General features: G+C 45.1%; 1 protein-coding gene across 8 annotated transcripts in view; it reads right to left on the bottom strand.

The window, feature by feature from the left end:
- PTPRG (protein tyrosine phosphatase receptor type G) overlaps positions 1–27,767 on the bottom strand; it is a 660,588-nt gene that overhangs the window by 58,102 nt on the left and 574,719 nt on the right. For all 8 annotated transcript variants that reach the window (XM_075938459.1, XM_075938461.1, XM_075938460.1 and 5 more), the window contains one exon: positions 18,669–18,760. In XM_075938459.1, the coding sequence (XP_075794574.1) occupies positions 18,669–18,760 (92 nt within the window). The remainder of the gene's footprint in view (positions 1–18,668; positions 18,761–27,767) is intronic.

Below are 27,767 nucleotides of genomic sequence, written 5' to 3'. Positions count from 1 at the left end.
TCTCTCATCTTAAGACTAATGAGCCTCAGAGACCATAATTCTTCTAGTCAATGGAATCCTGTAATAGCTAATTAGGAGCCCTAATAGTTGCCCAGTGCATATTCCCTTTTGCACCGTTTACTTTTTCGCAGCCTAAAGCCACACCGACATTTGTTCGTGTCAGTATAGTATATACTTTCTACCAGACCTATAGCTTATTCAAAGGAAGGGAATAGTTTTAAACTGTGTCTTCATAACTAATTGCCAGTGCAAAGATGGCAGTTCTTTATGGCACAAACTCAGCCCTCTGTTACGCCATTGTGAACAGAACCAGCCCGTTTACACCAGTATGAAATGTGAGCACATTCTCTCGCCGTATTCATTTTCAGGAGGAAAACCATGCTTTCCATGGTGGTTTTCAACGTAGGTGAGCCTGGGGAAAGATCTCAGGGTTGGAAGGATTCATAATCAGAGATGGCTTCCAGTACTCTGATGTTACTTTGTGAGACATTCAAATAGGAAGCCAATTGACCAGCAGGATCTGGGATTGCTGCAGGTGAGACTTCTGATCTCTGTAGCGACCCTGTGGTCAACTGTGGGGTGATGGCGAGAGGCTCTGTAAGGAACTAAGATGTGCATGGGCAAAATTGTAACAATCTGGCTTTTCTGTAGCCATGTTGGAAGGCCTGTGCTAGGCCTGAACCAAAGCCGCCTTCTGTAGCCAGACTGAAGAGCAGCAGCCATTCCTGTAAGGTCTGGAGTCACATACTCACAGTTCCAGCTAAATTGTATTACAAAGTGTCACACCAGGCTGTGAGGAGGGACTTTGCCCTGATAGCTCCCCCACTGTCACCAGATAAAGAAGCAGATCTCAAGATGGGTAAAGAAATTTGTGCGTAACACCGTTCTGCCTGGCAAGAAACTGCTTATCAGTAGAGGATGTTGTGGAATCCTCATCCTATGAGCATTGTCATGACGCTTTCCTATTGTTTGACTGTGTGGTCTCTGTCTGGTTTGTAACTGTTTCTGTCTGCTGTATAATTAATTTTGCTAGGTGTAAATCAATTAAGGTGGTGGGGTATGATTGGTTAGGTAATTTTGTTATGATTGGTTAGTAAAATTATGCTAAAATAATTGGTTAAGGTCTAGCTAAGCAAGACTCAGGTTTCATTATATAAACTGGGGTTCAAGAAGGAAAAAGAGGAAGCAAGATCAGAAACAACAGAAGGAAGAAAAGACTGGAAGAAGACCAGGAGGAGGGGGGAAGACCTAGAAAAGAAGAACTCACCTCCAACATATAGCCTAAGACCAGAGAGACTGATATTGCCTGGCCAACAGAGGAAGTCTACCTGCCTTTATCAGGATTGGTGAGCATGACCCTGTGTGCTTAGCATGTGCATTCGGCTTGTTTGGGATTTGTCAATAAATAGAGTATAAGGACATTACTGTGTGAGGCTCTTTCAGTGGCTAAAGATCCTGCCAACCCATGGGTTGTTACACCCTGAGCCCTAGGAATTGGGTAAGGGTGGGTGTATAAATTAATAGGGTTGCACCTTGAGCCCTAGAAACTGGGATAGAGAAACTTGTGCGGGTAACAAAATGATGCAGAATGTATTTCAGAGGGGTGTAGTGCAACTCACTTCGCCCCCACAAAAGGAGAGTGCATTGCTAACGTCATGGGTCTGAGTGACATTCCCCTGCAGATCAAAAAAGAACCTGCATTTTTCACCCGGTTTCCTAAGAAATGGGAAGGGACAACCAACATAGCACATGAAGTAGATCCCTCCGGGAACTGATATGTCCAGTGTATTCTAACACTGTAACACTGGTACAGGCTGATATTTAAAGGCTGTCTAATTAACAGTGTGATTAGGAAGGAGTCTTCCATCTATGTCTGGCTTAATAAAGCTGCTCTGATGCGTACTCTAAAATAATCGGGGTCAATTGTCAGTTGTGCTTCCTGTCTCTCTGGTGTTCTTTTCAAAAGTCAGATACACTCTTTATTGTAGCTCATCAAAACTGTATTAATTTTGTTGGTTACCGATTCCATTTTGCTTTCCAATTTTCCAAACTTGACCTACGCTATGAAGGTCCCAGAATCCGCAAACCTCTGGAGATATGACCACTGGCTTGCATCACTGGCATGTCTCCTTTCGACTCACCTTGTGATACCTCCAGTGGAGGTCACCATTCATTCCCATAGCTTAGAAACTCCTCATTTCTCAGTGGTGCTGACTAGCCCAAAAAGGTGTCAGCATAGCGTCTAGCTTATACAAGAGAGTTTTACTGAGACACTGGAAAGAGGCACATCCACCGCTAGTCTCATAGTGGAAACCGGATTTAACGTCTAGCCAGATAATGGGGAAAATTCACCTCTCTAGTGAATGCTCCTTCTAGCCCTGAGACAGATTTCTATATTACAAAAGCCTCTTTCTGATCACATTTTATTTTAGGGCCATATGTCCCATGTTGGGGGGATGTCACATGATTTTTCCTCTTCTGCCTCTTTTTCCTGCCATCTGCTTTCCCTTCCATGTTCTATTGCCTTCTTCATGTTCCTCTCATTCTCCTTCCTCCTAAATTCTCACTTCGTAGAGATTGAGGGTGCTAATTGCACAGTGCTAAGCTACACTCCTCAATGGCGAGCTGCTCCCTTGTCTCACTTTCTATTGTGTGATAACCAGAAATTTTCAATGTTTCCCATTGGTTTCTGATGTCTCCTACATTGCCAGGTTTCTCTGCGTAGGCTCTCTCCCACCGGGAAACTTCTGTGAGCTGGTATACTGTACATTTGTGGGGAAAAAAAGGTAAACATTGCTATAATTTATTCTACACTACGTTGCTTGATCACAAAGTAAGTCCCCAATGCAGTCTCCTCTGAGAAGTATCTTGGTCTGATAGACTTTTTGTTTCATCGTTTTTTTATTTGGAGGGGCCATGACGCTAACATTGGGTGTAATTCCAGCAATCTTTTTGCTAAATCCTGGGTTTTCATGAAAATATGCTGGGGGCGTTACAGTGTTTAATTTTAAAAAGAAATGGGCAGAACAGCACTTGATAGTTCAGGATGTACCTATCTTGTATGACTGTATGTCAGAAAACTGTGTCCCTAAAAGTCATTTGGAGGAATGGGGGTAAACTACATTTCCACAATATATTACATAGTAAGTACATGACACAGAGCAATACTGAAAACTTGCTTTTATACATTCACCACAGTTGAATTAACTATGTAGCTTGCTGTTGAGATAGCTTCACAGTTAACTGTTTCACTGCCTGAATTGCATCTAATACAGGAAATGTTGCTGGTAAAAGAGAAATGTACAGGAGTGCTGATATACTGTAAATTATATACCTTGACACCCCCCTTGATTCTAATAAGGTCACGATTTCACCTCTTAGAACGGGGGCGGGCAAATTCCAGGCTGCGGGTCGGATCCGGTCTGCAAGGTTAGTCCCTGGTGCGCCCCCAACGATATGTTTACTTGCGCTTTTGCAGGTATTGGACAATGGCAGCTCTTTTTTGCCGTGAACGGTGATCCGTGGCCAATGAGAGCTGTGATCGTCTGATATCTACAAAAGCGGCAGTAGTCCACCAGGGAGTAACCCTGGTGAGCTGCTACTTTTTTATTGCCCACTCCTGCCTTCGAGAAACAAGAGCTTCTATAAAAAAATGTCTCAGTGTGACAGAGAGGTCTAGGCCTGAAGCCCCCTGCTGGAAGGGCCATACCCCGCCCCAGGAAAAAGAGCAGGAGAAATCCTCCAGGTGGGCTAGAGTGGCTGCTCCCCCCCGCCCAACCCTCAGTAGTTACTGAAGGGGGCAGGAAAAAACCTGGTCGTAGGCAATGTACAAGAAGGGGCACCTGAGATACCATCCACTCCCAGAGCCAGGAGAAAGAGTAGGAGCCAGTGGACACACACCCTCAGCCAGAGGGGGCGCTCGAGAGAGGGCGAGTCCTTTACACAGAGTCAACAAAATATCTTGGACTATTTTAGAAATACAACTATAGGAATGGAAGAATTTGCAACTAAGGCTATGAAGAGAGATGAGATTCGAAAGAGCCCAGGTCCTGCAACTGATGACTGAACTGTAAACCATACACACTGGGGAGCTGACACTCCACATGCACTCTTAATGTGAGCATTGCCTGAGTTTTGAGTGTGCAATCCGTCCCTGAATATTCTGTAAACCCTTCAGTTTTATATTTAAATTTAGTTGCAGCATATGTCTGTATGTGGGGTAGTGTTAGTTCAGCAACAGAAAGACCTTCCTTGTTAAAGCATTTAAAATAGGGATATATTAGAAGTGTTAGTGTATCCGGAAAAATTCATATTTTCTTGCAATACAAAAAAAAAAAAAAGTTGAAAAGATTAGGCAACTTGCTTAGGGTAGAATAAAGTCATAGAAGTGTCGTTAGTATTTCTAAGCTATCCGTAGATCTTTTCTAGACAGATCATATCTGCATAAATAATAAAAGTAGGGCAACACAGCTCGTGTCATCCCCAGAGTCTGAAATACATGCTGAAAACCCTTTCAACGTCCGCACCCTCCTGAAGTCAGTGACCTTAGAATTATTACAATAAATTGTAATTGTTGAGAGCCACATATCAGGGGGCACAATTCCTTTTTAACTTTTATGTTATTCAAACTGTATGCTTTCACAATTACGATTGGGTTTTAAACGATGTCTTTCAAACTGAAAGAGGAAAAAAGAAAAGATTTAATAAGAAAATATTCACACTCAGGGTAGTCCTGTTTCACCATATTAGAAAATCTGCACAAAATACCTTTCAGCAAAACTGTTGTGATCTACATTTTATTAATGAGATCAAATGAAGACTCGGGCAGATTTCTGACACTACAGTAATGCATAATAAAATAAAGAAAAGCAGAATATGTAAAATAAGGTGTGCTGTACTGCAGTTACATTAATCTCACTAATTTAAAGATTTAATCTAATCTAGCACTATTAACCATATGCCAATCAGAAACATGACGGACAATGTTAATGACAAACATTATACACATGTCATAATGAAATCTGAATTTTAAAACTGCATGTACAAATCTTAGATGAGGTCATCATTAATTAGAAAGAAAAAGCCATGCAACTGATCTCTTCCCCTTGAGCAGAAAGGAGCAACCAAACCCATTTTACTAACTTCTCTTCAACAGACTGAAATTGTGCAAGCTTTCTATTTGCATACACATTAAACATTATTTTATTAACTTTCTAAGCCTGTGACAGATCTCATTATTATTTATTATTTGCATTATTGTAGGATCTAGGACTACGACCCTATTGTGCCGGGCACTGCACAAACACTGAAATTGGACTACTCGTGCATTTAAAATTAAGCATGTGCATAAGTGTATGGAGGACTTGTGACTTAGTGTCTGAAAGCCAGTACTGAATTGTTTTTCCCAGCCTACCGTCATTTGCTGAATTTGTTTAAAGCGTTCATCACTAGTTGTGTTTTACATGTATATTCTTATTTGAACGTAATACAAAAGTTACACATGCTCTCCAAGGACTTGAGAATGCATTTCATGCACAACCAGAATTCCCACTGCCTTTCGGAGGGAGGGGGCTGCATGTGCAAGGAGTGCCGGATGAGGCCACAAACTGACTCTCCACAAAGAGATGAAGCAGCTTTCTCTACAACTGTACCCACAATGAAAAAGAGGAAGTAATGTCTGCGTTTCATAAAGCATTACGGGCTAGATTCTTAACCCCTTACTTACGCTGAGTGGCACATTCCCTCAGGTGTGATATTAATGTCAGCTGGACAACTTGTTGAGCAGCACCTTGCTAAGTGGGAGAAAGGCTGTGATTCAGGGAATTTGTGACTTCCAAAGACCTCTGTGACTTCAGCCCTGGTGGCTGGGAACAGCCGGGTCCCTCTTCCTCCCACAGTGTCAGAGAGCTGTGAGGTACCCCTCTGCCACGTGAGGGAGTGGGGCCCCCAACCTCTCATCTGCGTCGGGCGGGGGGGACCCTACAGCCCCCCAGCTGCCGGGGTGGCACAGGGTCCTGCTTGCAGTCCCTGGCCGCAGCGGGACCCCAGCAGCTCCCCACCATCATGTCAGGGCAGGGAGACCCAGCAGCTCACCGCCACGGTGTCAGCAAGGGATCCCTGCAGTTTCCCAGCTGCCACTCCCCACCATGTCAGCTGCAGGGGAAGCCCCACAGCTTCCCGCCACCAGGGAGGGGGAAGGGAGACCTTAGAGCTCTGAGCCCCCACAGTGAGGGAGGGGAGGGCTTGGAACTCCCAGCCCCCTGCATCTGCCCTGCACCTTCCCATTTTATCCTGGATTCTCTTAGTAACAGTCTAGGACAAGGCACCAGCTTCTGTGAATTCTTCTTTGTTGCCCATGACACATGGTGGCCGGTACGCTAAGTGGGAGAAGGCTTTGCCTTCCCAAACCACCATCTTAGCCCTGCCCACACTCTGCTGCCAGAACACCTATGGGTGCCGCCTGTCCTTCCTATGATGGAGCAGGGCTGGGGGCGGGGCTGGGGACTCCTCCCGCCCCGTTCTCCCACAACCCTACTTCACCAGCTGGCCATGCCGTGACCTGTCTCTGAGTTTTACTACAAACAGCCATAACAGAATCTGAGCCTTGAACATGAGTCATGGGATCAGAACGTGCTACCAAAGTATTTTTAAATGCAGAACTTCATTCACTACTGGAATAAATCTGTATTTTCATTTCTACCTGACATGTTTTCCAGGGATGGAAATCAAGAAGGAAGAAAAGTTTCAGTGGTGGCTTTACTGCTTCTAGAGTGGGTAGTAAGTTCTACACTGACTACAAAATCTGGAAGATCCACAGTTACTGAAGGTAAGTAACCGTGCTTTCTTCTGCAAACATAGGCCAACATGAATCCCACGGCAGGTCACTGGCCGGCAGTGTCTTCTCTGGATGGTGGAATTGAAGAGCTTCCACTGTCTCAACTGAACAGTGACTGTAGTATTGCTCTTCTAACCGTGGCCTGGCTGTCATGACACACACATAACGTTTACACAAGGGAGTGAGTCGCTCCACATTGCTGCCTGACACAGATCAGAGACAGGCACGCTTCTGAAGCAAGTGCTAGATGCAGTTTCTGTTATGAAGGAGGATGCCTTGATGTTCGAAGGAAAAGGCTCACTCGCCATTTTGGAGCAGATGAAAATGGCAGTGCATGATGCACTTCAAACTGTTGAGACAGAATGACGTAATCTTTGGGCGAGCCAAAAATGGTCACAGGGACAGCAATGTGGCTTGGTTCTGCTGTGGTAATAGCATAAAGCTCAGGATATATCCTGGGGTGTGAGTTTTTTCTCTCTCAGTATTGAGTGTGGCTTTGGGAAGACTAGCAAGGTAACCGAAAGGTTTAGGTGAAAGTCCAATACCACTCCCTAGGTGCACTTGAGTATCACCTGAGCAGCACCCTGTTCCTATGAGAGACTGCGTAAGGCGGTCCAGCCGTAAGAGCAAGTCAGGAGACATGGAGATGCCTGATGCTGTCAGCCGAGGTGATGGCCACCAGAAAGTGCATTTAATGGTACGTTAGTACAGGGAGCATTGACACAACTCCAAGTGCTTCAGCAAGATGGCACTGAAGTCCCATGAGGGAGCTGGGTCTCTGACTGTAAGGAGGCCTGTACAGAATTTAAATATCTTGAGTGTGAGAAGAACAAATGCAACCGAACCAGAGCAGGATGCATTAATATTGCTGCCAGGCGTATGATGGGAGAATTGAATGACATTCCCGCTTCTTCTAAGAGCATCTTTGGAATTGGCACCTTGACCGAGCCCAGACTGTTTTGCACGACACATACGTGAAATAATTTCCATTGTAGGGCACTAATTTTCCTGATGCAGAGATTCCAGCTCGGTACAAGAATGTTTTGGACCTGAAAGGAGCAGCCTCTCTCAGTGCCAACATCCAAGCCACCGTGTACAACTGCAGGCCTGGGAGCAGGTTCTAATCTTGGTTCTGAGCTATTGAGTCCAGGTAGGCCTGTAGGTTGGTAAGAAGAAGGTAGAAGGTTGGTTGGTCCAAAAACTCTCAGCCAGTAAGAGGTTAGCAAGATAACTGTACTCTAAGCCCTCTTGATCTTGGACACAACCCTGGGGATCAAAGATCAGTGGGAAAGCATACAGGAGTCCTTGAGACCACCCAAGAAGGAAGGCATCTTGCAACAAGCCCAGACTTGCACCTTTTCTGGAACAGAAGTTAATGCTTTGGTATTGTTCTTTACAATAAAAAAGTCTATCCCATGGAGTCCCCGTAGATAGAATAGGAAGTCCATGACAGTCTCCTTCAGTGGCCACTTAGGTTTGGTCACTGGGTGCCTGCTTAGGAACCTGGGCCCCAGGGAGGCGCAGAGCCAGTGGGGTTATCCCATGTCGATGTTACCACTTCTAAAACCTGATGGCCTCTGTCATGGCTCCTTCCCCACTCTGGCATGATAAATGCAGAAGTGGGGGCCAGCAAAAGTACCCCAAGGCCTTATCTACCAGACTTTGATATAAAACTTCCCCCCAAAATCTTAACAACCTAGATTTTGGGGATAAAATCCTGCTGCCACCACCCAAGTATTGATCAGAAAATCAGGGGAGAGATCACTTGGGAAATCTCACCCCTAAGTACTAACCAGGACACAAAAATTAACCAATGCAGGTTAAGAAAAGAAAAGGGAAAGAACTTTTATTATCACCACAATATTCCTGTTGCAAGCACAATGACTAGATGGTAGAGTCACAAAGTAATATACTCATGGGGAATTCCACCGTGGGCCCAAACTTAGTTGCAAAAGAGAGAAAAACCCATTTTAAATGCAGACATCAGCTCCCATTTCCCAAACCATAAAACAATAAAACCGGATTTATCTAAACTTTACCCTACTTACAGAAGAGTGAAGAGTCTATTCTGGAGGGAGATATTCTGTCTGTCCCCCTCAGTAGATGGAGAGAAATTGCCCAGGACAAAGGAGGGAAAAACTAATCATTCCTTTGTCCTAGTTTGAAATTCCTACCTACATTTCTATTGGCTGCCTGCCACCGGGTTTAGGTAAGGCACATAGTTAACTCTTTAGTCCCCAGGATGCTGGCTAACGCTCATGATCGTGACAGCCTCCCACGAAGGAGGTAATGAACAGGTGTGTCTCAGTTATATAATGCATCACTGATGGGTTTCTGTCAGGATTTACATCATGGAGTGATGCAGAACAAACAGGAACCCTGCGTAGGCTAGTCTGAAGGCTCTCGGCACCAGGATGCCCTGCGATCACATCCTTGTGTCTGCCAGTGGAATGAGGCAAGGTGGCTTTTGAACGCAAGGCAAACTGGATTTGATGCGCCTCCCAATCGCACCCTCATGTTGGCTGGCGTACCACGGGAGAGAGGTGTGTCGAGAAGCAGGCGGCAGGCTGGCATCTTTTACCATAACGTGATCTCTTCTTGGCCTGGTTGTCAGGGTGCCTGCATTGTGAGGATGGAACCCAGGATAATGTGCAGGTGTAATTTAAGCCTCACCCATTGCCTTGCAAAGCAGCAATGATAGACTCTCCAAGCATCTGCTAGGAACGAGCACTTCTCCTAAGCAGAAGAGGCACCAACTATGTCCAACCTTTAAGGGAATTGGTCCATCACAGAGGATGGGCAGGATGTGAAGCCTGAAAGTTTTGAGTTCTCCATGTTTGGGAGCTTTGGTACAGAGATTGTTTGTATCAGGTGAGAGAGGGGCAACTCGAGCCATCAATACGCTGTCAAGATGGGTTAACACGATCACAGCAATTGCAGATGGAGGTCATCAAAGGTGTGGTGGAGAAATTCAGAAGCTTTCACTGAAGCGAACAAAGGATATCACTCGGCCTTCACGCCCTCCTTCAGGGAGAAAAGGGAAAGCACAGAGCACAAGCACAGCCCTGACAGACCTTGCTACTCAGGAAGTCTCTGGTCTCATGTCCATAAGGCAGGCGTGCACCTCCTGTGTACTCTACACTGTTAGGGTATGTCTACAGTAGTGTAGACTAGGAGGGTAATGTAGGCATACCGCACTTTCAAATGAAGCCCGGGATTTGAATTTCATTTCCCGGGCTTCATTTGCATAAGCGGGGAGCCGCCATTTTTAAAACCCCGCTGGTTCGAACCCCGTGCAGCGCGGCTACACGGGGCTCGAACTAGGTAGTTCGGACTAGGATTCCTATTCCGAACTACCGGTACACCTCGTTCCTCGAGCCGAACTACCTAGTTCGAGCCCCGTGTAGCCGCGCTGCACGGGGTTCGAACCAGCGGGGTTTTAAAAATGGCGGCTCCCCGCTTATGCAAATGAAGCCCGGGAAATTCAAATCCTGGGCTTCATTTGCAAGTGCGGTATGCCTACATTACCCCGCTAGTTCGAACTAGCGGGGTAGTGTAGACATACCCTTACATACTTGAAGCACATTTACCTCAGAACCATATCCAATGATGACTTAAAAACCTGTTATGTTATCCAGAAAGTCTGACATGCATGGAAAAAACTCTAGTGCCATGCAAAGTACAGAATCAAGCAGAAAATGTCTGATTAGTAAATATCAATATAGTCTAAGGCCTGAGAACAATGTTGGTAATTACCATTGTTGGATTTCTTAAACCCTACCACATACATTCAACATGGGATACAAAGTGCCTGGCAACACAACAGACATTCCTGCTTAGACCAGAAACTCTCAAGAACCTCTGGCTCAATACATTTAGGCGAACTAAGAGCTTCATTGAGCCAGTCATTATGGTAAAATTGGTCAGAGTAGATAAAAACTCTTAAATTTGGCTATAGAGCCAATCATAACTGTATTAACCCTTCAGAGACTTTGGTAATGAGCTTGGAAACTACAATTTTTATCCTAACTCCTACAGAGACCAATGACAAAACTCCCATTTGGGGGATCCGAATTCTTACACTCCAGGGGCGCCTCAGGAGATCACTGAAGTCAGTTGAAGCCCTAGAAGAAGAACTCACTACACAGAATCATGCTGAGTTTAGATTCTTACATCACTTGTAACAGCCAGAGGGTGACTCAATTAATGGTCTCTCCTTTGTCCTGTTTTGCTCTAGATCAAACATACAGATAATTATGAATTATAATAAGGGCTTTAGCTTTCAGGGTAAATTTGCATAGATAAGAGCATGTCTATGGGCTAGGTTGTTTTATGCTCAATAATCAATGAAATTTCTGCAGAGTGAAGGGAGACAGACTATGGGTAAAATCACTCCTCTATTAGATGATTTTTCTGCTTGTGAACCTGCAAAACTGTTTTTTTCTGTTAGGAGCTACTGATGTTTTATTAAGAAGTTCTCAGAGCAGACGAAACGGTGGGTCTTGGCAAAGCCGTTACACATTTGAGCTAACTTACCTGCAATTGCACTCTGTGTGTAACTGGGTGGAATTTGGTCCACTAAACCCAAGGAAATAGCTGCATAGCTCACCAGGAACATATTGAAATACCTTAAGAGGGCACTGCTTAGGATGTGAGAAGCTAATAAGGTTACTTTGAAAGAACTCGCTTTTGTGAAAATGCCACTTTTTACTCTCAGGCTCAATATGGCAAGTAGGATTTTCTCGCGCTCTTGGGCAGCGTCCAGCAGAAAAAAGTTCAAAAGCAAAATCTTTTCATCAGAATTACAAGGGAATCAAAGGAAGATTTTGGTGTTCAACCTGTTTAAAGCATTTCAATGGGGACGGCTGCATAGAAGCGGCAACTGATATTAATAGAGAAATGACCCCGAAGAGCAAGTATATTGGGGTCTTTTCTATTTCTGTGGAAGGGAAAAAGTGTTTAGATGAGATCTGGACCATCCGAGCAGCCTAAGTAGCCATTTCCATGCTAAATTTCTATTTTTCTTTCGGAGGAAATGGGAGTCTAGTGGTTTGTGCACAGGGGTCAGCATCCCTAAGCTCTTCCCTCAGCTCAGCCCCTGACTTGCTGCATCACCTTAAATAGGTCACTTGGGGTCAGAGTCTCCATTATTTAGGCACCTAAATATGCTGATAGATGCTAACTCCCATTGATTTTAGTGGGAGTTGGGTGCCTATTTACATCTTTAAACATCTAAGAATCGTTTAAAATCTGGTCCCTATCTGTAATAGGCTTACTTTTTCCTTCTTCACTTACATGTCTGTGAGGATTAATTAATTCTAGAGCTGTCACGAGATTAAAAATATTAATTGGGATGAATTAATAGAACAATAGAATACCATATATTTAAATATAGTTGCATGGTTTCAAACATTTATTTCAATTACAATAAGTAGTATTAAGAATTATATTTAATACTTTAAATTTAAAGAAACAGTATTTTTCAAACTGAAGTGTAGGAGCATAAGCTTTCATGGGCAAAGACCCACTTCGTCAGATGCATGTCAAAGGTTAATTACTATTTACTCCTCCTAGGGGATAACTATTTTAACATCTGACGAAGTGGGTCTTTGCCCACGAAAGCTTGTGCTCCTACACTTCAGTTAGTCTATAAGGTGCCACAGGACTCCTTGCCGCTTTTGCAGATTCAGACTAACACGGCGACCCCTCTGACACTTGACAGTATTTTTCAATTCACCTAGTACAGCTGTGGTCAACCTGCGGCTCTTCCCCCCTTAAAGTGCGGCTTGTGAAGCCTCCCCCGCAGCTCATGAAGCAGCCCCTGTGCCCCTAGAAATGGCCCCCAGTTCCCTGAGCTCACAGGGTGCCGGGGAGCCATCCAGCATGGTGAAGCAAAATGGCTGGCCGACGGGAGCCTGATGTGACCAAAAAGCCAACCCTGAGGCTTTTTTAAAGGGGCAGTGTCTTTCTTTTTTCTTGAGTAAATGTGTCTGGGGCTTTTTTTTCCTTCTTGACAACACTTCTCCCCGGCTCTTTGCGCTATCTGCACAACTACTTTGGTTCTTTGCCTGTAACGGGTTGGCAGCCTCTGACCTAGTAAAAATACTGTAGTGCAATCTCTTCATCACGAAAGCTGAACTTACAAATGTAGAACTACATAGAAAAAATAATTGCATTAAAAAATAAAGCAGTATAAAACTTTGGAGTTGAAAACCCTCTCAGACCTACTTCTTGCTCTGTCAATCAAGTTTGGTTACCATTTGCTGTAGATAAAGCTGCCTGCTTGTTTAAAATGTCATCTGTGCTACAGATTCATATGTTCCTTCATGCTTCAGCCACTGTTCCCGAGGACAAATGTCAATACTATGATGGATTTTGCTGAATAATGATCCAAAACACAGTGGAAAACGAATGCATATTCATTTTCATCATCTGAGTCAGATGCCAGCTGCAGAAGGGTTTTTTGTTTTGTTTTTGTTTTGTGCTGGTTCGGGTTCTGTAGTTTCCATAGCTGAGTGTTGCTCTTTTAAAACTTCTGAAAGCAGGTTCCACACCTCAGCCCTCTCAGATTTTGGGTGGCACTTCACATTCTTAAACCTTATTCTTAAAACCATTCTTTGTGTTTTGTCATATCTGCTGTGAAAGTGTTCTTAAAATTAACGACATCTGCTGGGTCATCATCTGAGACAGCTGTAACATGAGGTATATGGCAGATTGTAGGTAAAAAAAAGAACAAGAGACATACAATTCTGCCCAAGGAGTTCAGTCACAAATTTAATTAATGCCCCGGTTGTTTGTTTTTTAACAAGCATCCTCAGCATCAGTGTTCCTTCGAATTATTTCCATCCATGCACGGAATACATTTTGTTATCTGCACCAAGGCATGTGTGGACGTGCACCACCAGTAAAAACATATGCTGCCTGCTGTAGGCAGCTGTTATCGCTCTGCTAATCAGCTAGGTGGCATTTGAATCTCTCCTGGGTGGCCACCCAAACCCTCAGTTTACAGGGAATACTGCTCAGTATGGAATGATGACCTCTGGTATGGTGCCTGAAGCATAAAGGGCCAACAAATGTTTACTATATCCGGCACCTAAATACCTTGCAACACACCTGCTACAGAAGTGCCAGGCAAACATCTGTTCTCACTTTCAGGTGACATTGTAAATAAGAAGTGGGCAGCATGATCTCCCCCAATGGCCAACAAACTTGTTTCTCTTAGCGATCGGCAGAAGAAGAAGTAGGACTGTGTGGACTTGTAGGCACTGAAATTTTACACTGTTTGTTTTTGAGTGTAGTTATGAAACAACCCCCGCAATCCCACACATTTGTAAGTTACACTTTCACGATAAAGAGATTGTACTACAGGACTTGTATGAGGTGAATTAAAAAATACTATTGCTTTTGTTTATCATTTCATAGTGCAAGTATTTGTAACCAAAAATAATATCAAGTGGCACTGTATCCTTTGTATTCTGTGTTGTAACAGAAATTAATATATTTGAAAATGTAGAAAAACATCCAAAATACTTAATACATTTCAAATGGTTTTCTATTGTTTAATAGTGCGATTAATTGTGATTTTTTTTTTAATGACAGTTTTCTGAGCTAATCATCGGAGTTACCTGCGATTAATCAACAGCCTTAATTAATCCATGTGCATAGAGTGCTTTAGCATCCTCTGGTGGAAGCCACTATTTAAAGTGCAAGTAATTAACATTATTATACCTAGTATACCCATGGTTGAACACATTCACTAAGATCTTCCCCCACCCCCATCAAAGGAGATCCCATTCTTCACCAAAGTACCAAACTCTCTTTATATTAATGCATTTGATTAAGAAAAGCATCAGCAGGTCGGGACAGATACTGAGAGAAGAATCCACTACAAATCAAGTGTCAAGGTATCTATCCTCTTGGTGGCTCCTGTGGCTTTAATGAAGCTTGAGTGTCTTTTCACAATTGCATTTTTGTAATGGACCCTTTCAGCTGTGACAGCAGGGGTCGGTTTTCAGTGCGTCAGGAAGTAAGACCAGCCTTCCTTGCTCTTTAGTGATGATGAAGCCAGTACCAAGTGGTCTAATAAGGACGCAGTTCATATACTGCATTAACTAGTATTATTTGTATTACCGTTATGCCAAAGAGCCCTAGTCGTGGGCCAGGAGCAATAGCTAACTAAATATGCTGGGCCCCCCGTTTTCAGCACCCTGCACCCAAGAGGGAAGTCAATGGTTAATCAGTAAGCATCACCTTATTGGGTGATGCTTACTGATTATGGTTAATGGGTGGGGCTGAAGCAGCCCCTTGTCCACTGCGGGCAGGTGGCTGCTCCAGCCCACAACAGGCAGGGGGCGCGTTAGCCCAGCTGGAGCAGGCCCCATCTGTGGCAGGCCCTGCTCCGACGGGCCGCAGGCAGCGGCACTCCAGGGCTATGTCTACACTTGCGGCTTCTTGCGCAAGTAATATGCAAATGAGACACAGCGTGGAATATCGCTGAGCCTCATTTGCATACCTAATGAGCCACCATTTTTTTTCAGAAGAGGCTCTTGCGCAAGGAGGAGCGTCTACACTGCCCCTTCTTGCGCAAGAAAAACCCTCTTGCGCAATGCCGTTATACCTATTCCTTTTCAGGAAGAGCGGCATTGCGCAAGAGGGTTTTTCTTGCGCAAGAAGGGGCAGTGTAGACGCTCCTTCTTGTGCAAGAGCCTCTTCTGAAAATAATGGTGGCTCATTAGACATGCAAATGAGGCTCAGCGATATTCCACACAGCCTCATTTGCATATTACTTGCGCAAGAAGCCGCGAGTGTAGACATAGCCCAGCAGTCCCGCACCTGCCTCCATCTAATTGGTTAACCGGTTAAACATAATGTTTGACAGGTTACCTTACTTAAATGTGATTTTATATCCCTAGCACTTATCACTCTATCAACCCAGATTCCAATCCAATCCTGCTTAGCCCCACTGTCACCCCAAAGTTATACTGATGCCCCTGCAAATCCCCCGTGGCCCTACATACCCTACCTCACTCTCCGTGCCTCTCTCAGCCACCAAGCCTCCCACCCCACCATGATATTGCCTGGTGCACCAAGGAGCCAAGACAGCCCGGCCAAGTCCTTTTTGTCCTCCTGTCTGCTCCTAGCTCCCCCCTATGTCATGTTCAAGTCTCCCTTTGTACGCCCCCAGTTTTCCATCTCTTCCACATCAGTCCGGCTGCCCAGCCTGTCTCAGGGGCTCTGTGCTGAGCAAAGGCAGTGAAAGAGGAGACAGGTTAGAAACTAGTCAGAACAGAACTAGCCTGCAGAAGCCCCAGGGCTTTTCCTAGCAGAGAACAAGTATTGAATGAAAAGAATGTGTCTCTTACTGCTAAACCAGGGGTTTGGAATCTCTACTCTCCCTGCGCCAGGATGCAAATGTCTTTGCGTTTGGAGCTGGTCAGGACTCTTGTTTTTTAGCCAGGGGGTCCCAACAGAACATGAGGCTGCCAGGGGGAATCTCAACAAGGTCTTATCTTCAAATGTTTCCTCTGCACAGTTATTAAATATTGGAGGCAACTCTACTCTCTCAGGTACTTAGCATTAGAAAAGGTACAGCGAAGAGCAACAGGAGCATGGAACAGCTTCTGGATGAGGAGAGATCAAACGCAAGTATTTTTTCATACTATGCACAGTCGACCCATGGAGATCATTGCCAGGGGGCGTTGTGAGGCCCAAAACTATAATGGGGTTAAGAAAAGAATTACTTAAATTCCTGGTGGATCAGTGGCTGTTAGCCAAGACGAGCAGGGATACAACGCCATGGGCAGCGGGTCCCTAAATCTCTGTCTGGTGGAAGCTGGAACTGGATGACTGGGAATGGATCACTCAGCAAACTGCTCTCTTCTGTTAATTCCCTCTGAAGCAGCTGGCATGGTCCCTGACCTAGATGCTGGACCTTTTGTCTGACCCAGTATGGCTGTTCTGATGCACTCATACAGCCCCCATTACCTCAGCCTCACAATCTTTAATGTATTTATTCTTGCAGCCTGCCAGTGAGGTAGGGAAATGCTATTATCCCCTTTAGAGAGTGCTAGCATACAAAAAACCAGAGATGAGTGTCTCTTCTTCTCTCATCCCCATCTCTTACAGTTCTTCGCTGTAACTGCGACTTAAAATGACTGACCAGCCTGTTCTGAAAGTTTCGCTCTCCTCGCCCTTTTGATCCTAATCCACCTTGTTCAGATGCTGCTTTGCACGGATGCCAACCCAGTACCCCTGCACAGCGCATCCCAGTCATGCTAAGAAGGCCCCACGTGGAGACTGGACAAGGCAGAGGAACAAGATCTAGACTAACATGGATACAAAGAGCTCTTTCTATTCGTACCTCAAATGCTGATGAGTTTGTTTCTGATCTGTAGAGGAGAGGGTGGATAAATCTCCTAGGTTATTCAGATTTGTGCATGATTTTCATCAGATGTGACATCCATGAGCTATCTAGGGTGGAAATGGCCACTACTAGAGAGGGAAGAGTGCCTCTTTGGTGGTGAAAGGACAGGACTCCACACCCATTTCCTACTGAATATGCCAGCGATGGAGACAGGTGGGTGTGACATGTTCTTTTGTTTATACAAGCAGAAGACACACGCTAATACTGTGACATATTCTGCATAAGGAAGGGATGGCCACGGTTCCATCTTAACATCCTCCAACTATCTCACTCGAGAAGGTTGGACACACATGTCCATGGACTGCAATTACAGAAAATGGAACTACAGCTTGAACCTCTCTAGTCCGGCACCCTGGGGACCTGACCGGTTCCGAACGAGAGAATTTTCCGGACCACAGGAGGTCAATATTGTCTAGTAGCATTACCAACACTTCCACTGCTTGCTAGGGTAAATTAGAACTAAATAATAGAACAGAACACTGAGCGCACATCTAGACTGCCTGCGGCTTTCGAAAGAAGATATGCAAATTGGGTGGGAATTTGCATATCTTCTTCCAATTCTGTTTTCAGAAGAGTTTTTTTTATTTAACAAAGCAGTCTAGATGCTTTTCTCCCCAAAAGAACTGTGTCTAGGCTGCTTTTGTTTTTTTGAAAAAACTCTTCCGAAAACGGGATCGGAAGAAGATACGCAAATTCCCGCCGATTTTGCACATCTTATTTCGAAAGCCGTGGGCAGTCTAGATGTGCCCTGAGGGGAAGACCTGGAGCCAATTTCGGCGCTCAGATTCACGTCAACGCAACTGGGAGAAAAAACTGGCCTTCTGGATGCTCTGCATTTCTCTTCTTAACAGATAACATTTTTGGTTTTGACATTAAAAAAGTTGTTCGGGGACCAACAGATTTATCCTGGGCAAGGTGTGAGTGTGTGTGTGTGTTTGTGTGTTGGGGAGGCGGGGTCCACGCTCCTGAAGGGGGCAGAGCTTTGGGCAGAAGGGACAGGTCTGGGGAGTGAGTCCTCAGCTCTGCCCGGAACATGCCAAGCCCCCCCCCTCCAAGCAGACATCAGAGCTGCCCGGAACTCACTGTGTGGCACACCAATTGCAATTTAAAGGGCCCAGGGCTGCACAGTGGCAGCTGATGGCTCCAGACCCGCCCCCCCACTTCCCATTGGCGGGCCCGGTTGAAACCAATGGGGTGAATTGTCTAATGAAGGCACAATATTTCACGGCGAGAGTCAAACTGCAGCATGATAATTGTCCCGAAGCAGCATGGACATTGCAAACCTCTCTGAAGACAAATCAGAATCTTGTGGCAAACACCCCTCGACAGCATCCCCCTCATTCAACCAGAGCCTGTCCACAAAACGCGTGACTTCATTCAATACTGAACAGGAGGCTGGGCCTGCCTTACCTGGGATAGGTATAATGGGAATACTCTCATTAGGGACCACTCGAGGTGAGCTGCTGTCCTCCACATAGAAATGAGCCGTCTGAAAACACTTTCTGTTAAAGGAACAGAAAAAAGTTAAGTGCTGTGAAAAATAGCATATAAAAATCCAGTCCACTGTTGCACATGTTCTACCTTGCCATTTCTAGTTACATACTGTCAGATGTTATAGCTCGTTAGTGAAAACATATGTAATCTGAATGTAATTATATTTGTGCTTTCCGTCTGAATTTAATTCACTGCTATCCGGCATATACCACCCTGTTTAGGAGCATACCATTGCTAAGTATTAGTCCACATTAAATTAAGCACTGAAAGTTTAGTGTTGGAGGTATACTACATTTCAAACACCCAATTCAGAAAGAAACACACACAATGCTATGGATCAGTTCTCCAATCAAAACTAAACCAAACCGTTCCAAGGGAATATGCACCTACTGTAAAACTTGACGCTGTGTAACAGTGGGCAGCATCTTTCACAGAATATGTAAGGCTGCGTGTTACCCCACTTCCGTTGCCGGCTCAACACAAACAAACTTTAGCTCTCTAAACCCCAATCCTCTTCACAACCTCCGGCTCACACTGAGTCCCAGATGCCGCTGTAGAAAAGCCAAGGGATGCTTAAGCGTGGGCCCCAGAAGCTGGCTCTTAAAAGGCCCAACAAGAAGTCAAATGCTAGAAATCCTGCAAGCAGAACTTGCATCGACTGTGCTGGTTTTACCTGTATTTAATGCAAAGCAGAGAGCACAGGCTGGTCATCCTAGAGAAGGCACTGAGCAGACGAGAAGCAAGAGATGCAAGGCGCTTCTGCATGGTGATGTTAACTGAGGCAGGGTTTTCCAACACCAGCGTCACTGCTCATTGCCGACTTAATGAGCTGCTTGAGGCTGGAACTGAATATTTAATGAGCCTTGCACCGTGTGAGCAGCTATTGTGACAAGAGAGGGGTCTGCTCTCTTCTGTCCGGGGCTCGTAACAATAGCCTGGCCCTACCCTACAGATCCCTCTCGCTGCAGCTTGGAACACACGACCAACCGGCTCCTCAGCACCTGTATAGCGTTAAAACACAGCCCTGATTAAACTTCCCCTTTCTGGGAATTGTTCCTCCTGCTGAAAAATATTTGCATGGAACTTTCTGCCCTGTCATGTGCGTGCCTCCAATTCTGGACATTGTGTTCTGCAGAGAAAGCCCACTCAAGATCGTCGGCTTTGCTGACATTGTCAAACTAATTTATGCTCCATTGTTTCATCCCAGATACAAACCGGAGTGCTCAAAAATCACTGACAAATTCCAACAAGGCTTCATGGCAAAAGAGGCCTCTAAAAGAATCTAAGAGCCCTCCAGATCCATGTTTGCACAGCAGTGTCATACTAGTTATGGCACTTTGTAAAGTATACAACAAGTAAGCTCACATAGGCAACCAGAAAGAGACATTTCACAGCATGGCGTGGTTGTTTTCTTGAAGTGGGCCTTTCTTTTCAAGGAGAGTGGCTTGTACTGTACTAGGGTTATTAATATGGTAAGCAAACTTTGCTAGGGAACACCATGGGGTGAAATCATATATGCGACTCCAAGATGCATGATATATTGCGTGACATTTAAAGAATTAGTTCATTTCCCTGCTCTCCTCAACTCTGCTGCTTTCTTTTTTCAGCAAAAAGGGAATTCCTTTATTTTTTGGCAGCCTTTTCTTTGGACAATGTGCACCCTGGGGGCACAGAGCAGAATAAATCAGTCACACACAAGGGGAGAAAGTATGAATATGAAACAGGCAAAATGTTCATGGTTTTGATGCATTCAGGACACTTTTCCCTTGAGTAAATTCTGCAGAAAATCCATGGAGATGTCTCCTGGTAATTGAGGGCTTAAAAATGCATACAGTTTCCCACATGGTAGTTTAATAAAGATAGACTTTTGTATTTATTGATCCTAGGGGTTTTTTTGGGAAGCGGGAGTTGGACTTAAAATACATATGAAATGATAGTCCTTTTTATTCATTTATTTATTCTCTTCTCACATATGCAAATTGTGTTGGGTTTTTATATCATCACAAGAGAATCATTTAATAAAAACACAAAATTACTGAATTCTACAGCATAATTACATTGTGTGATGTGCCTAATACACATACGCAATAATAGTGCAGTATAATATATACCTGTATTAGCAAAAATATATTAATCCTATGGTAAAGAGTTTGCTGGTCTAATTTCTGCAATAAACAAATACACATTTCTCTTTTTTGGATGTCTCTGTATAGCTGTCATTTAAAACATCATGATGACATAATCAGGTAGTGAGCCAAGTGCTTTGGCTAATTACAAATATATCCCACTACAACAAGTGTGTGTGAGTGTGCGTCTAGGCATGGTATTACACATACAGGCTTCCCTTGTAAATCCTTTTTTCAGATGCTCATAACTTTCTAAAAAACCTCCTTTTCGGCTTTAGATTTCTAATTAAGGTTGTGTCTACCCTTGAAACCCTCTAGCTCCACCAGAGCAGCAGTTCAGTGTAGAAGCTACCTACGCTCAATAGCGCTACTCCACCTTCATAAACGGTGGTTGCTCGACTTCGGAAGAATTCTTCTGTCAACCGAGTGCTGCCTACACCACTGCATCACTCAGGAGAGTAGATTTTTCACACCCATATGCACTATAGTGGAGTCAACCTAATTTTTTTTTAGTGGAGACCCGGCTTTGATGAAAGTCCATTCACCCATTTCAGGCAAGTAAAGGTGAGGCTGCTCTCCAGACTGATGGGTCCAAAAACCCATACAAAATAAGTGAGTCATTTCTAAAGAATGAGTTTTACAGACTCACAGTATGAACTTTCCTTAAAAATGAGGCTAGTAGGTCAGCTCCTTGGCATCCCTACAGTCTCCTTTATGGGGCTCAGCAAAGGGCTTGCGGTTTTTTAGTGCAGTCACCGACCCTCACCCCCACCACAGAGGCGTAGTCACCCATGGGGAGGATGTGGCAGGCCAGGATATATTCCAGTGATGTTGGCCAAAGGAGCAGCCATTTGGGGACGATTGTCCATCGCTGAACATTACAGTAGCTTAAAGCCTCCTCTATAATAAAGAGAGGGTCCCTGCACCCACCAATCAAAAGGTATATACAGCAAAGAAGGGTCAAATGACTTGCCCAAGGTCACACAGCAGGTCAGTGGCAGACTCATAGACTCATAGACTTTAAGGTCAGAAGGGACCATTATGATCATCTAGTCTGACCCCCTGCACAGTGCAGGCCACAGAATCTCACCCACCCCTAGAGTTAGGTATAAAACACAAGGCTCCTGAGTCGCAGGCCAAAGTCCTGGCCACAGTGTGTGCAGGATTGGGACCTATAATTGCCAACTGAATACTATACTACTTGTCTATTTGCTTGGGACATCAGGTGCAACTGATACAAAAGACTTACGCCAGACACTTCCTTGACAGCTCGAAGCAGTGTTTTGTGAATTAACAATTGAGCTTTGGCAGTGGCATAAATTATTGCTACAAGCTTACTGAAATACGGGTTCAGAATGACAGAAGCTATTTGACAGGGGTGATTTCAAGTAAATCCTGGTTTTGGTTTTATTGCCACCGAATATCCCTGCTGCAAAGTACCCAGGACTCTTTGTCTTTGAAAGAAAATCAGTGTGCAGTGAAGCAAACTCCTCCCCAGAGCCCCATATGCTTTTTAGGGCTGCTTTTCCCTGGGGTCATATAACCAGAGACCAGACACATAATTGTCACATATGGGGCAAAAATGGAGGAAATAATACTGTGAGATTACCATCGCCACAGAAGGGGAATGGTGGGAGTGTTCGCCAGTCTAAGATTATATTTTAGAAAGTTCTTCCCCCCCTAAGATCCTTTGGAAGAGAGCCACGGGCAAATATGATTAAAGCAAAGTAGCAGGATGCCATGTTTAGAGTCAGGGGAGGTGACTGCCTCCGCAGGACCCTGGGGGTTCATCTAGATCACGGGGAACGGTCGAAAGAAGATATGCAAATTCCACGGGAATTTCCATATCTTCTTCCCATCGCACTTTCGAAAGTAGAGCTCTCGAAAGTGAAAGTATTAAGATGTGGCTTTTTCGACGCAACCCCTTCCCCTTGTCAAAAAGCCATGTAAACCTCCTTTTTTGAGGAAGAGCGGCTTTTTGACAAGGGGGGGGAGTTCGCTGAAAAAGCCACGTCTTAACTACTTTCACTTTCGAAAGCTCTGCTTTCAAAAGTGTGATGGGAAGAAGATATGCAAATTCCCGGGGAATTTGCATATCGTTTTTCGACCGTTCCCCATAGTCTAGATGAGCCCTGGGCAAGATGTGGGAGGGCACTCTGCGCTCCTGCAAGGGGCAGGGCTGGGGGGAGCCAGCCCTCAGCACCGCCAGGACCACAGCTTGCACCCCCGTCAGCCCTCAAAGCTGTCTGGAGCGTGCAGCGCAGTGCTCCGGCGGTGATTTAAAGGGCCCAGGTCTCCGGTTACTGCCACAGTAGCAGCTGCTGGGAGCCCCGAGCCCCGTGGCACCTGCCCCCTTTTGCCCTTCCATCGGCAGGCCTGTTCAGGGCGATGCTGCCTTATCTTTGCACCACAGCATCAAAAGTCTGCCAAGGGACGAGCCTGAGCGGGTGTGTTAAAGGCGTGTCCCATCTTTGCTTAGCAAAATAAATGAGGGCTTGAAGCAGCTACTGTTCTAGTCTATTTTCGACTGAAAGCAAGATGGGGCACTTGGTCAGCATAAGGACCCAGAGGTAAGATGCTCCTGATTTTCATGCACGTGATTCAAGTTACCTAGCTAGGATCCTCCAGGACAAACGCCCAGCGCCCACTGAAATCAATGGGAGCCCAAGAAATAGATCCGAGGGCAAACTCTGGCTCTTAGTCCTTTGTCCTCTGAGCATCTTCGGCTCCTCACTGACGGCGAAGGGAGCGGCATTGCTCAGAGCCAGCCGGTCTGGGCGGAAGTGGGGGAGGCAACTGGCAGGCCTTGGAGTCGTTTGCCTCGGTCACAAGAATGGTGAGTGGCTGCAAACATGCAAACAAGCAGAATGGGGCTTCTCCAAATTCAGGGAGACCTGGCCCTGTGCGTTTTCAGTTTGGTTAGCGTCAGCCCGACTGGCTGTGGCCGTTAGGAGTTACTGCAATGTACCTCCTGAACAACAACCAGGACCCCTTGACTATTCTTAAAGCAGCTTCTGGCATTACTAGCTAGGCCGTTATCTGGCTTGTTGTACTTCTGCTGGGGACAGTGACCAGGTGAGGGGCAGTGTGTTAGTTGTGCACTTGATGTTGTTATTTGCATTACGACAGCATTTGAGAGCCCTAGTCACGGATCAAAACTCCACTGTGCTAGTTTACGCTCTGGACACTAAGTAGGAGGATGTGAGCAGCTTGGTCAGGACAGTCCAACAGGGTGGTGTTAGCAGACAGGCAGGTCTTACCCTGCTGGGGGTGATTATTACCCATAAGCACCCTTTCATTAATTGTGACTTTATAGAAACTACTTGGATTCATAAAGAAACTGCCAGTAAGTTACTGCAGCCCAGCCTCCTCCCACACTCGGACACTAACGTGTCTGGCTGCTACTGGGTGTGACATAGTGGGGGTACTTGCTGGGCTGTGGTGACCCCTGCTGTCTGGAGCAAGACCCAGCAGGGAAAACCTCACTATGCAAAGGTAGTGCCAAACTTGTTGAACCAGTGGCCAGACACCCCCCATGGAGAGGAACAAAGGAAGGTGGAAGGCTGCCCTGACTGGGGGGCAGGGCTGGAAGGGAATTTAGTTAGTTACTGTCTGGGAGATGGAGGAGAGCCTAGGGAAAGAGGCTGGAGTTTAGGGGCCCAGTCTCCCCCATCTCAAGGGGGCCTGAGGCATCCTAGCCCAGCTCTGTGACCAGACTACATCTGTGCTGTGCTGTATCCTGGAGAGGCAATAAACTTCCTCTAGCCCACCGGCTGGTGCAGTCTGTTTGTGCCATTTCGGGGTGCAGGAGACGGGGGACCCCAACGCGCCGTCACACTGGGAGATGGACCATACAGCCTAGAATGTATTTTCTGAGAAGCATCATGGTCTAGAAAGCAGAGAACATAGGAACGGCCACATTGGGTCAGACCAAAGGTCCATCCAGCCCAGTATCCTGTCTGCCGATAGTGGCCAATGCCAGGTGTCCCAGAGGGAGTGAACAGAAACAGGGAATCATCAAGTGATCCCTCTTGTCCCCCTTCCCAGCTTCAGGCCAACAGAGGCTGGGGACTGGTAGTCAAGAAACCTGAGACACATACCTAGCTCTACCATCACCCAGTGAGTGACCCAGACTGCAGAGAACAGGGCAGGGGTGGACTCCCGCTGGGTTTATTCATTTAACCTTGAAACTTGAATGTAAGACTTGCCACGCCATGGCAGGTTATCCCAATCTGCCTACAGCTGCGTTCTTTCCTTTTCTTTTGAAGTGTCTGGTTCTGGCTTCTCTTGAAAGCAATATGCTGGACTAGATGGCAGCTGGCTCCAAACCCTGACAGCAGTTCCTAAATTCTAGATCCCTATCTAGAGCGGAACACTGGAAGATGCATTTGTTTGTAATGAAGACAATAAATACTTATTCTGGAGGAACAAAGAGATGGAAAACTCCTATTCATAACACAGCATACACAACAGATGCTGAAGAACGACCGATGGAGAAATAGCTATAAAAATTCTTCATTCAAAATACAGTGGTAATGTTGCCATGAGTACAAAGGCGTTTGGGGTTTAGTCAACTGCTCACCTGTCCAGTGTTCGTGATTCAGGGAAATGAAATGTTTTTTTCTGTGCTGTATTGTCCTCCAGGAGCTTTGGTTGGTAGGACACATTTACCACACAGTTCAGAGTTCCACTCTATTTTTATTTTTGCTTTTCTGTTGTTGCCCTTGCATTTGCTCCTTCAAGTCTCCCAAGCTTTTAGAAACATTGCAAAAAGTATATGCTACATTTTCTCTCCATGACAGCTGCCCTCATCTTTGGGCATTTGTGACAGGGACAAAGTTTGTGTGTTTATGCACAAACACACACAAAAACTTATTTCACACTCTCAGGGTACATCTACACAACAACATTATTTCGAAAATAGTCCACGTCTACACAGCAGGCAGGTATTTCAAAATAATGTCAAAATACTGTCAAGCTAGAGGACTTCTTACTCTGGCTCCTGTAACCCTCAGGCTACATCTACACTGCGGGCTTCATGCACAAGAACTGTTTTGCACAAGAGTTCTTGCACAAAAGGTCTTGTGCAAGAGCGTGTCTACACTGGCATGTGCTTTTGCGCAAGAGCGTCCATGGCAGTGTGGACGCTCTCTTGCGCGAGACAGCTCTGATGGCCATTTTAGCCATTTGAGCTCTTGCACAAGAGGGCTTATTCCTCGTAGGGAGAGGAATAACTCTTGTGCAAAGAAGCCCTCTCTTCTGACGCTTTACTTTAATTTACTTGCACAAGAATGCATATGCAGTATAGATGCTCCTCAAGTTTTCCGACTGTTCTTGTGCAAAAAGCCTGCCGTGTAGACATAGCTTCATTGTACGAGGAGTAAGGGAAGTCAGAGGAAGAGTGCTCTATTTCGAAATAAGTGCTGTGTAGACGCTTTCAGTTTCGAAATAAGCTATTTCAAAGTAAGCTACACAATTGATGTAGCTCAATTTGCGTAGCTTATTTTGAGTTAAGCCCTGCTGTGTAGATGCACCCTAAAGGTGCAATTTTTGCATGTTTTCCAGCAAACAGAGTGCAGAGCCATGTCTGATGGAACACAGTACAGAGCATGCAGGAGGTTAAGCTTATCAGTTGTGCACCGCTCTGCCCTTTAAAGCAGGTTCACCGTTCCTCAGCGGACATTTGTCAGCATCAACATTGGCAACGACTTCTCAGCACAAGATCCAAAGACTGAAAGAGCAGAAATGCTGCAGATCAGAACGAAGTCACTGGCAGACCCGACTCTGGGAGTTTGGACAACAACTGCCAGCAGTGCGCAAAGCTCTAGCCAGGGTCATCAGTCACTGACTTTTATGAGCAATAAAACTGACTTCAGTATAAAAAGAAAATAGCGAGACAAAGAGAATATAGAAGCAGAACTGATGTGCTGAATATTAACAAGTGACTAGAGAGGAGCTATGAGATTACACACATCCTTTCCCCTTATGCTAAGAATTATTTGCATTCTCCTCCTTCATAAAGGGTACAATCGAGCTAAAATCTTCATCTTACGAGAGTATTTTGTTTCCAGTGTCTTCTTGGCTTAAAACCAACCAACAAACAAAAACCCCATCCTGCAGCACACTGGCAGAACGATATAAGAAGCTACAAGCACTCTTAAGAAACCTCCTCCAAATGGAAACAGACATCAGAGACAAGCAAATGCTAGAGATGTAATACCGAGAATGCTGCCTTCACACACAAACTGTGGAATTATGTAAACTTGGCAACATGTAAAGCAAAGAGCGAATGCGTTGCTGGAACAAGAGGAAAATTTCCCATTACATCTGTATAAGCTGGATTCTCCTGGGTCTGACTCATGAAGATGATTTTCCTTCTCCTCACAAACTAATTTCTGCCTGTTATCGTTTTCTTGTGCAAGGCAGTATTGTGGTAGTGTTAATCGCAGGATATTAGAGGGATAAGTTGGGTGAGGAATTATCTTTATTGAACTCACTTCTGTTGGTGATAGAGACAAGCTTCTGGGCTTACACAGAGCTCTTCAGGTCTGGAAACTCACCTTTGTTTTACAGCTCAGTGTAAACATAAAACTTGTCTCTCTCACCAACGGAAGTTGGTCCAATAAAAGATATTACCTCACCTACCTTGTCGTTCTTGTGCAGGGTAGGTCAGAAGAGCCAATACAGGACCTGAACAGATTTCAGAAGTTTCCGATGCTCTGCAATCTCTATCTGGTTATATTGGCATAAAAACAGACCATCCAATTCCACTTCAGTTCCTTTGGGTATTTCCTTACAGGAGCAAGTTATTACACACTCAATTAGTCCCTCTAACCATTCAGAATCACACAAGCTTTGCTAATCATCTTTTCACAGATGGAAAGAAAAA

Source organism: Pelodiscus sinensis, chromosome 11, assembly GCF_049634645.1.
Source record: "Pelodiscus sinensis isolate JC-2024 chromosome 11, ASM4963464v1, whole genome shotgun sequence".
Taxonomy (NCBI): Eukaryota; Metazoa; Chordata; order Testudines; family Trionychidae; genus Pelodiscus; species Pelodiscus sinensis.
Note: the sequence above shows the minus strand (reverse complement) of the source record. Positions and strands in the feature narration are given on the sequence as shown.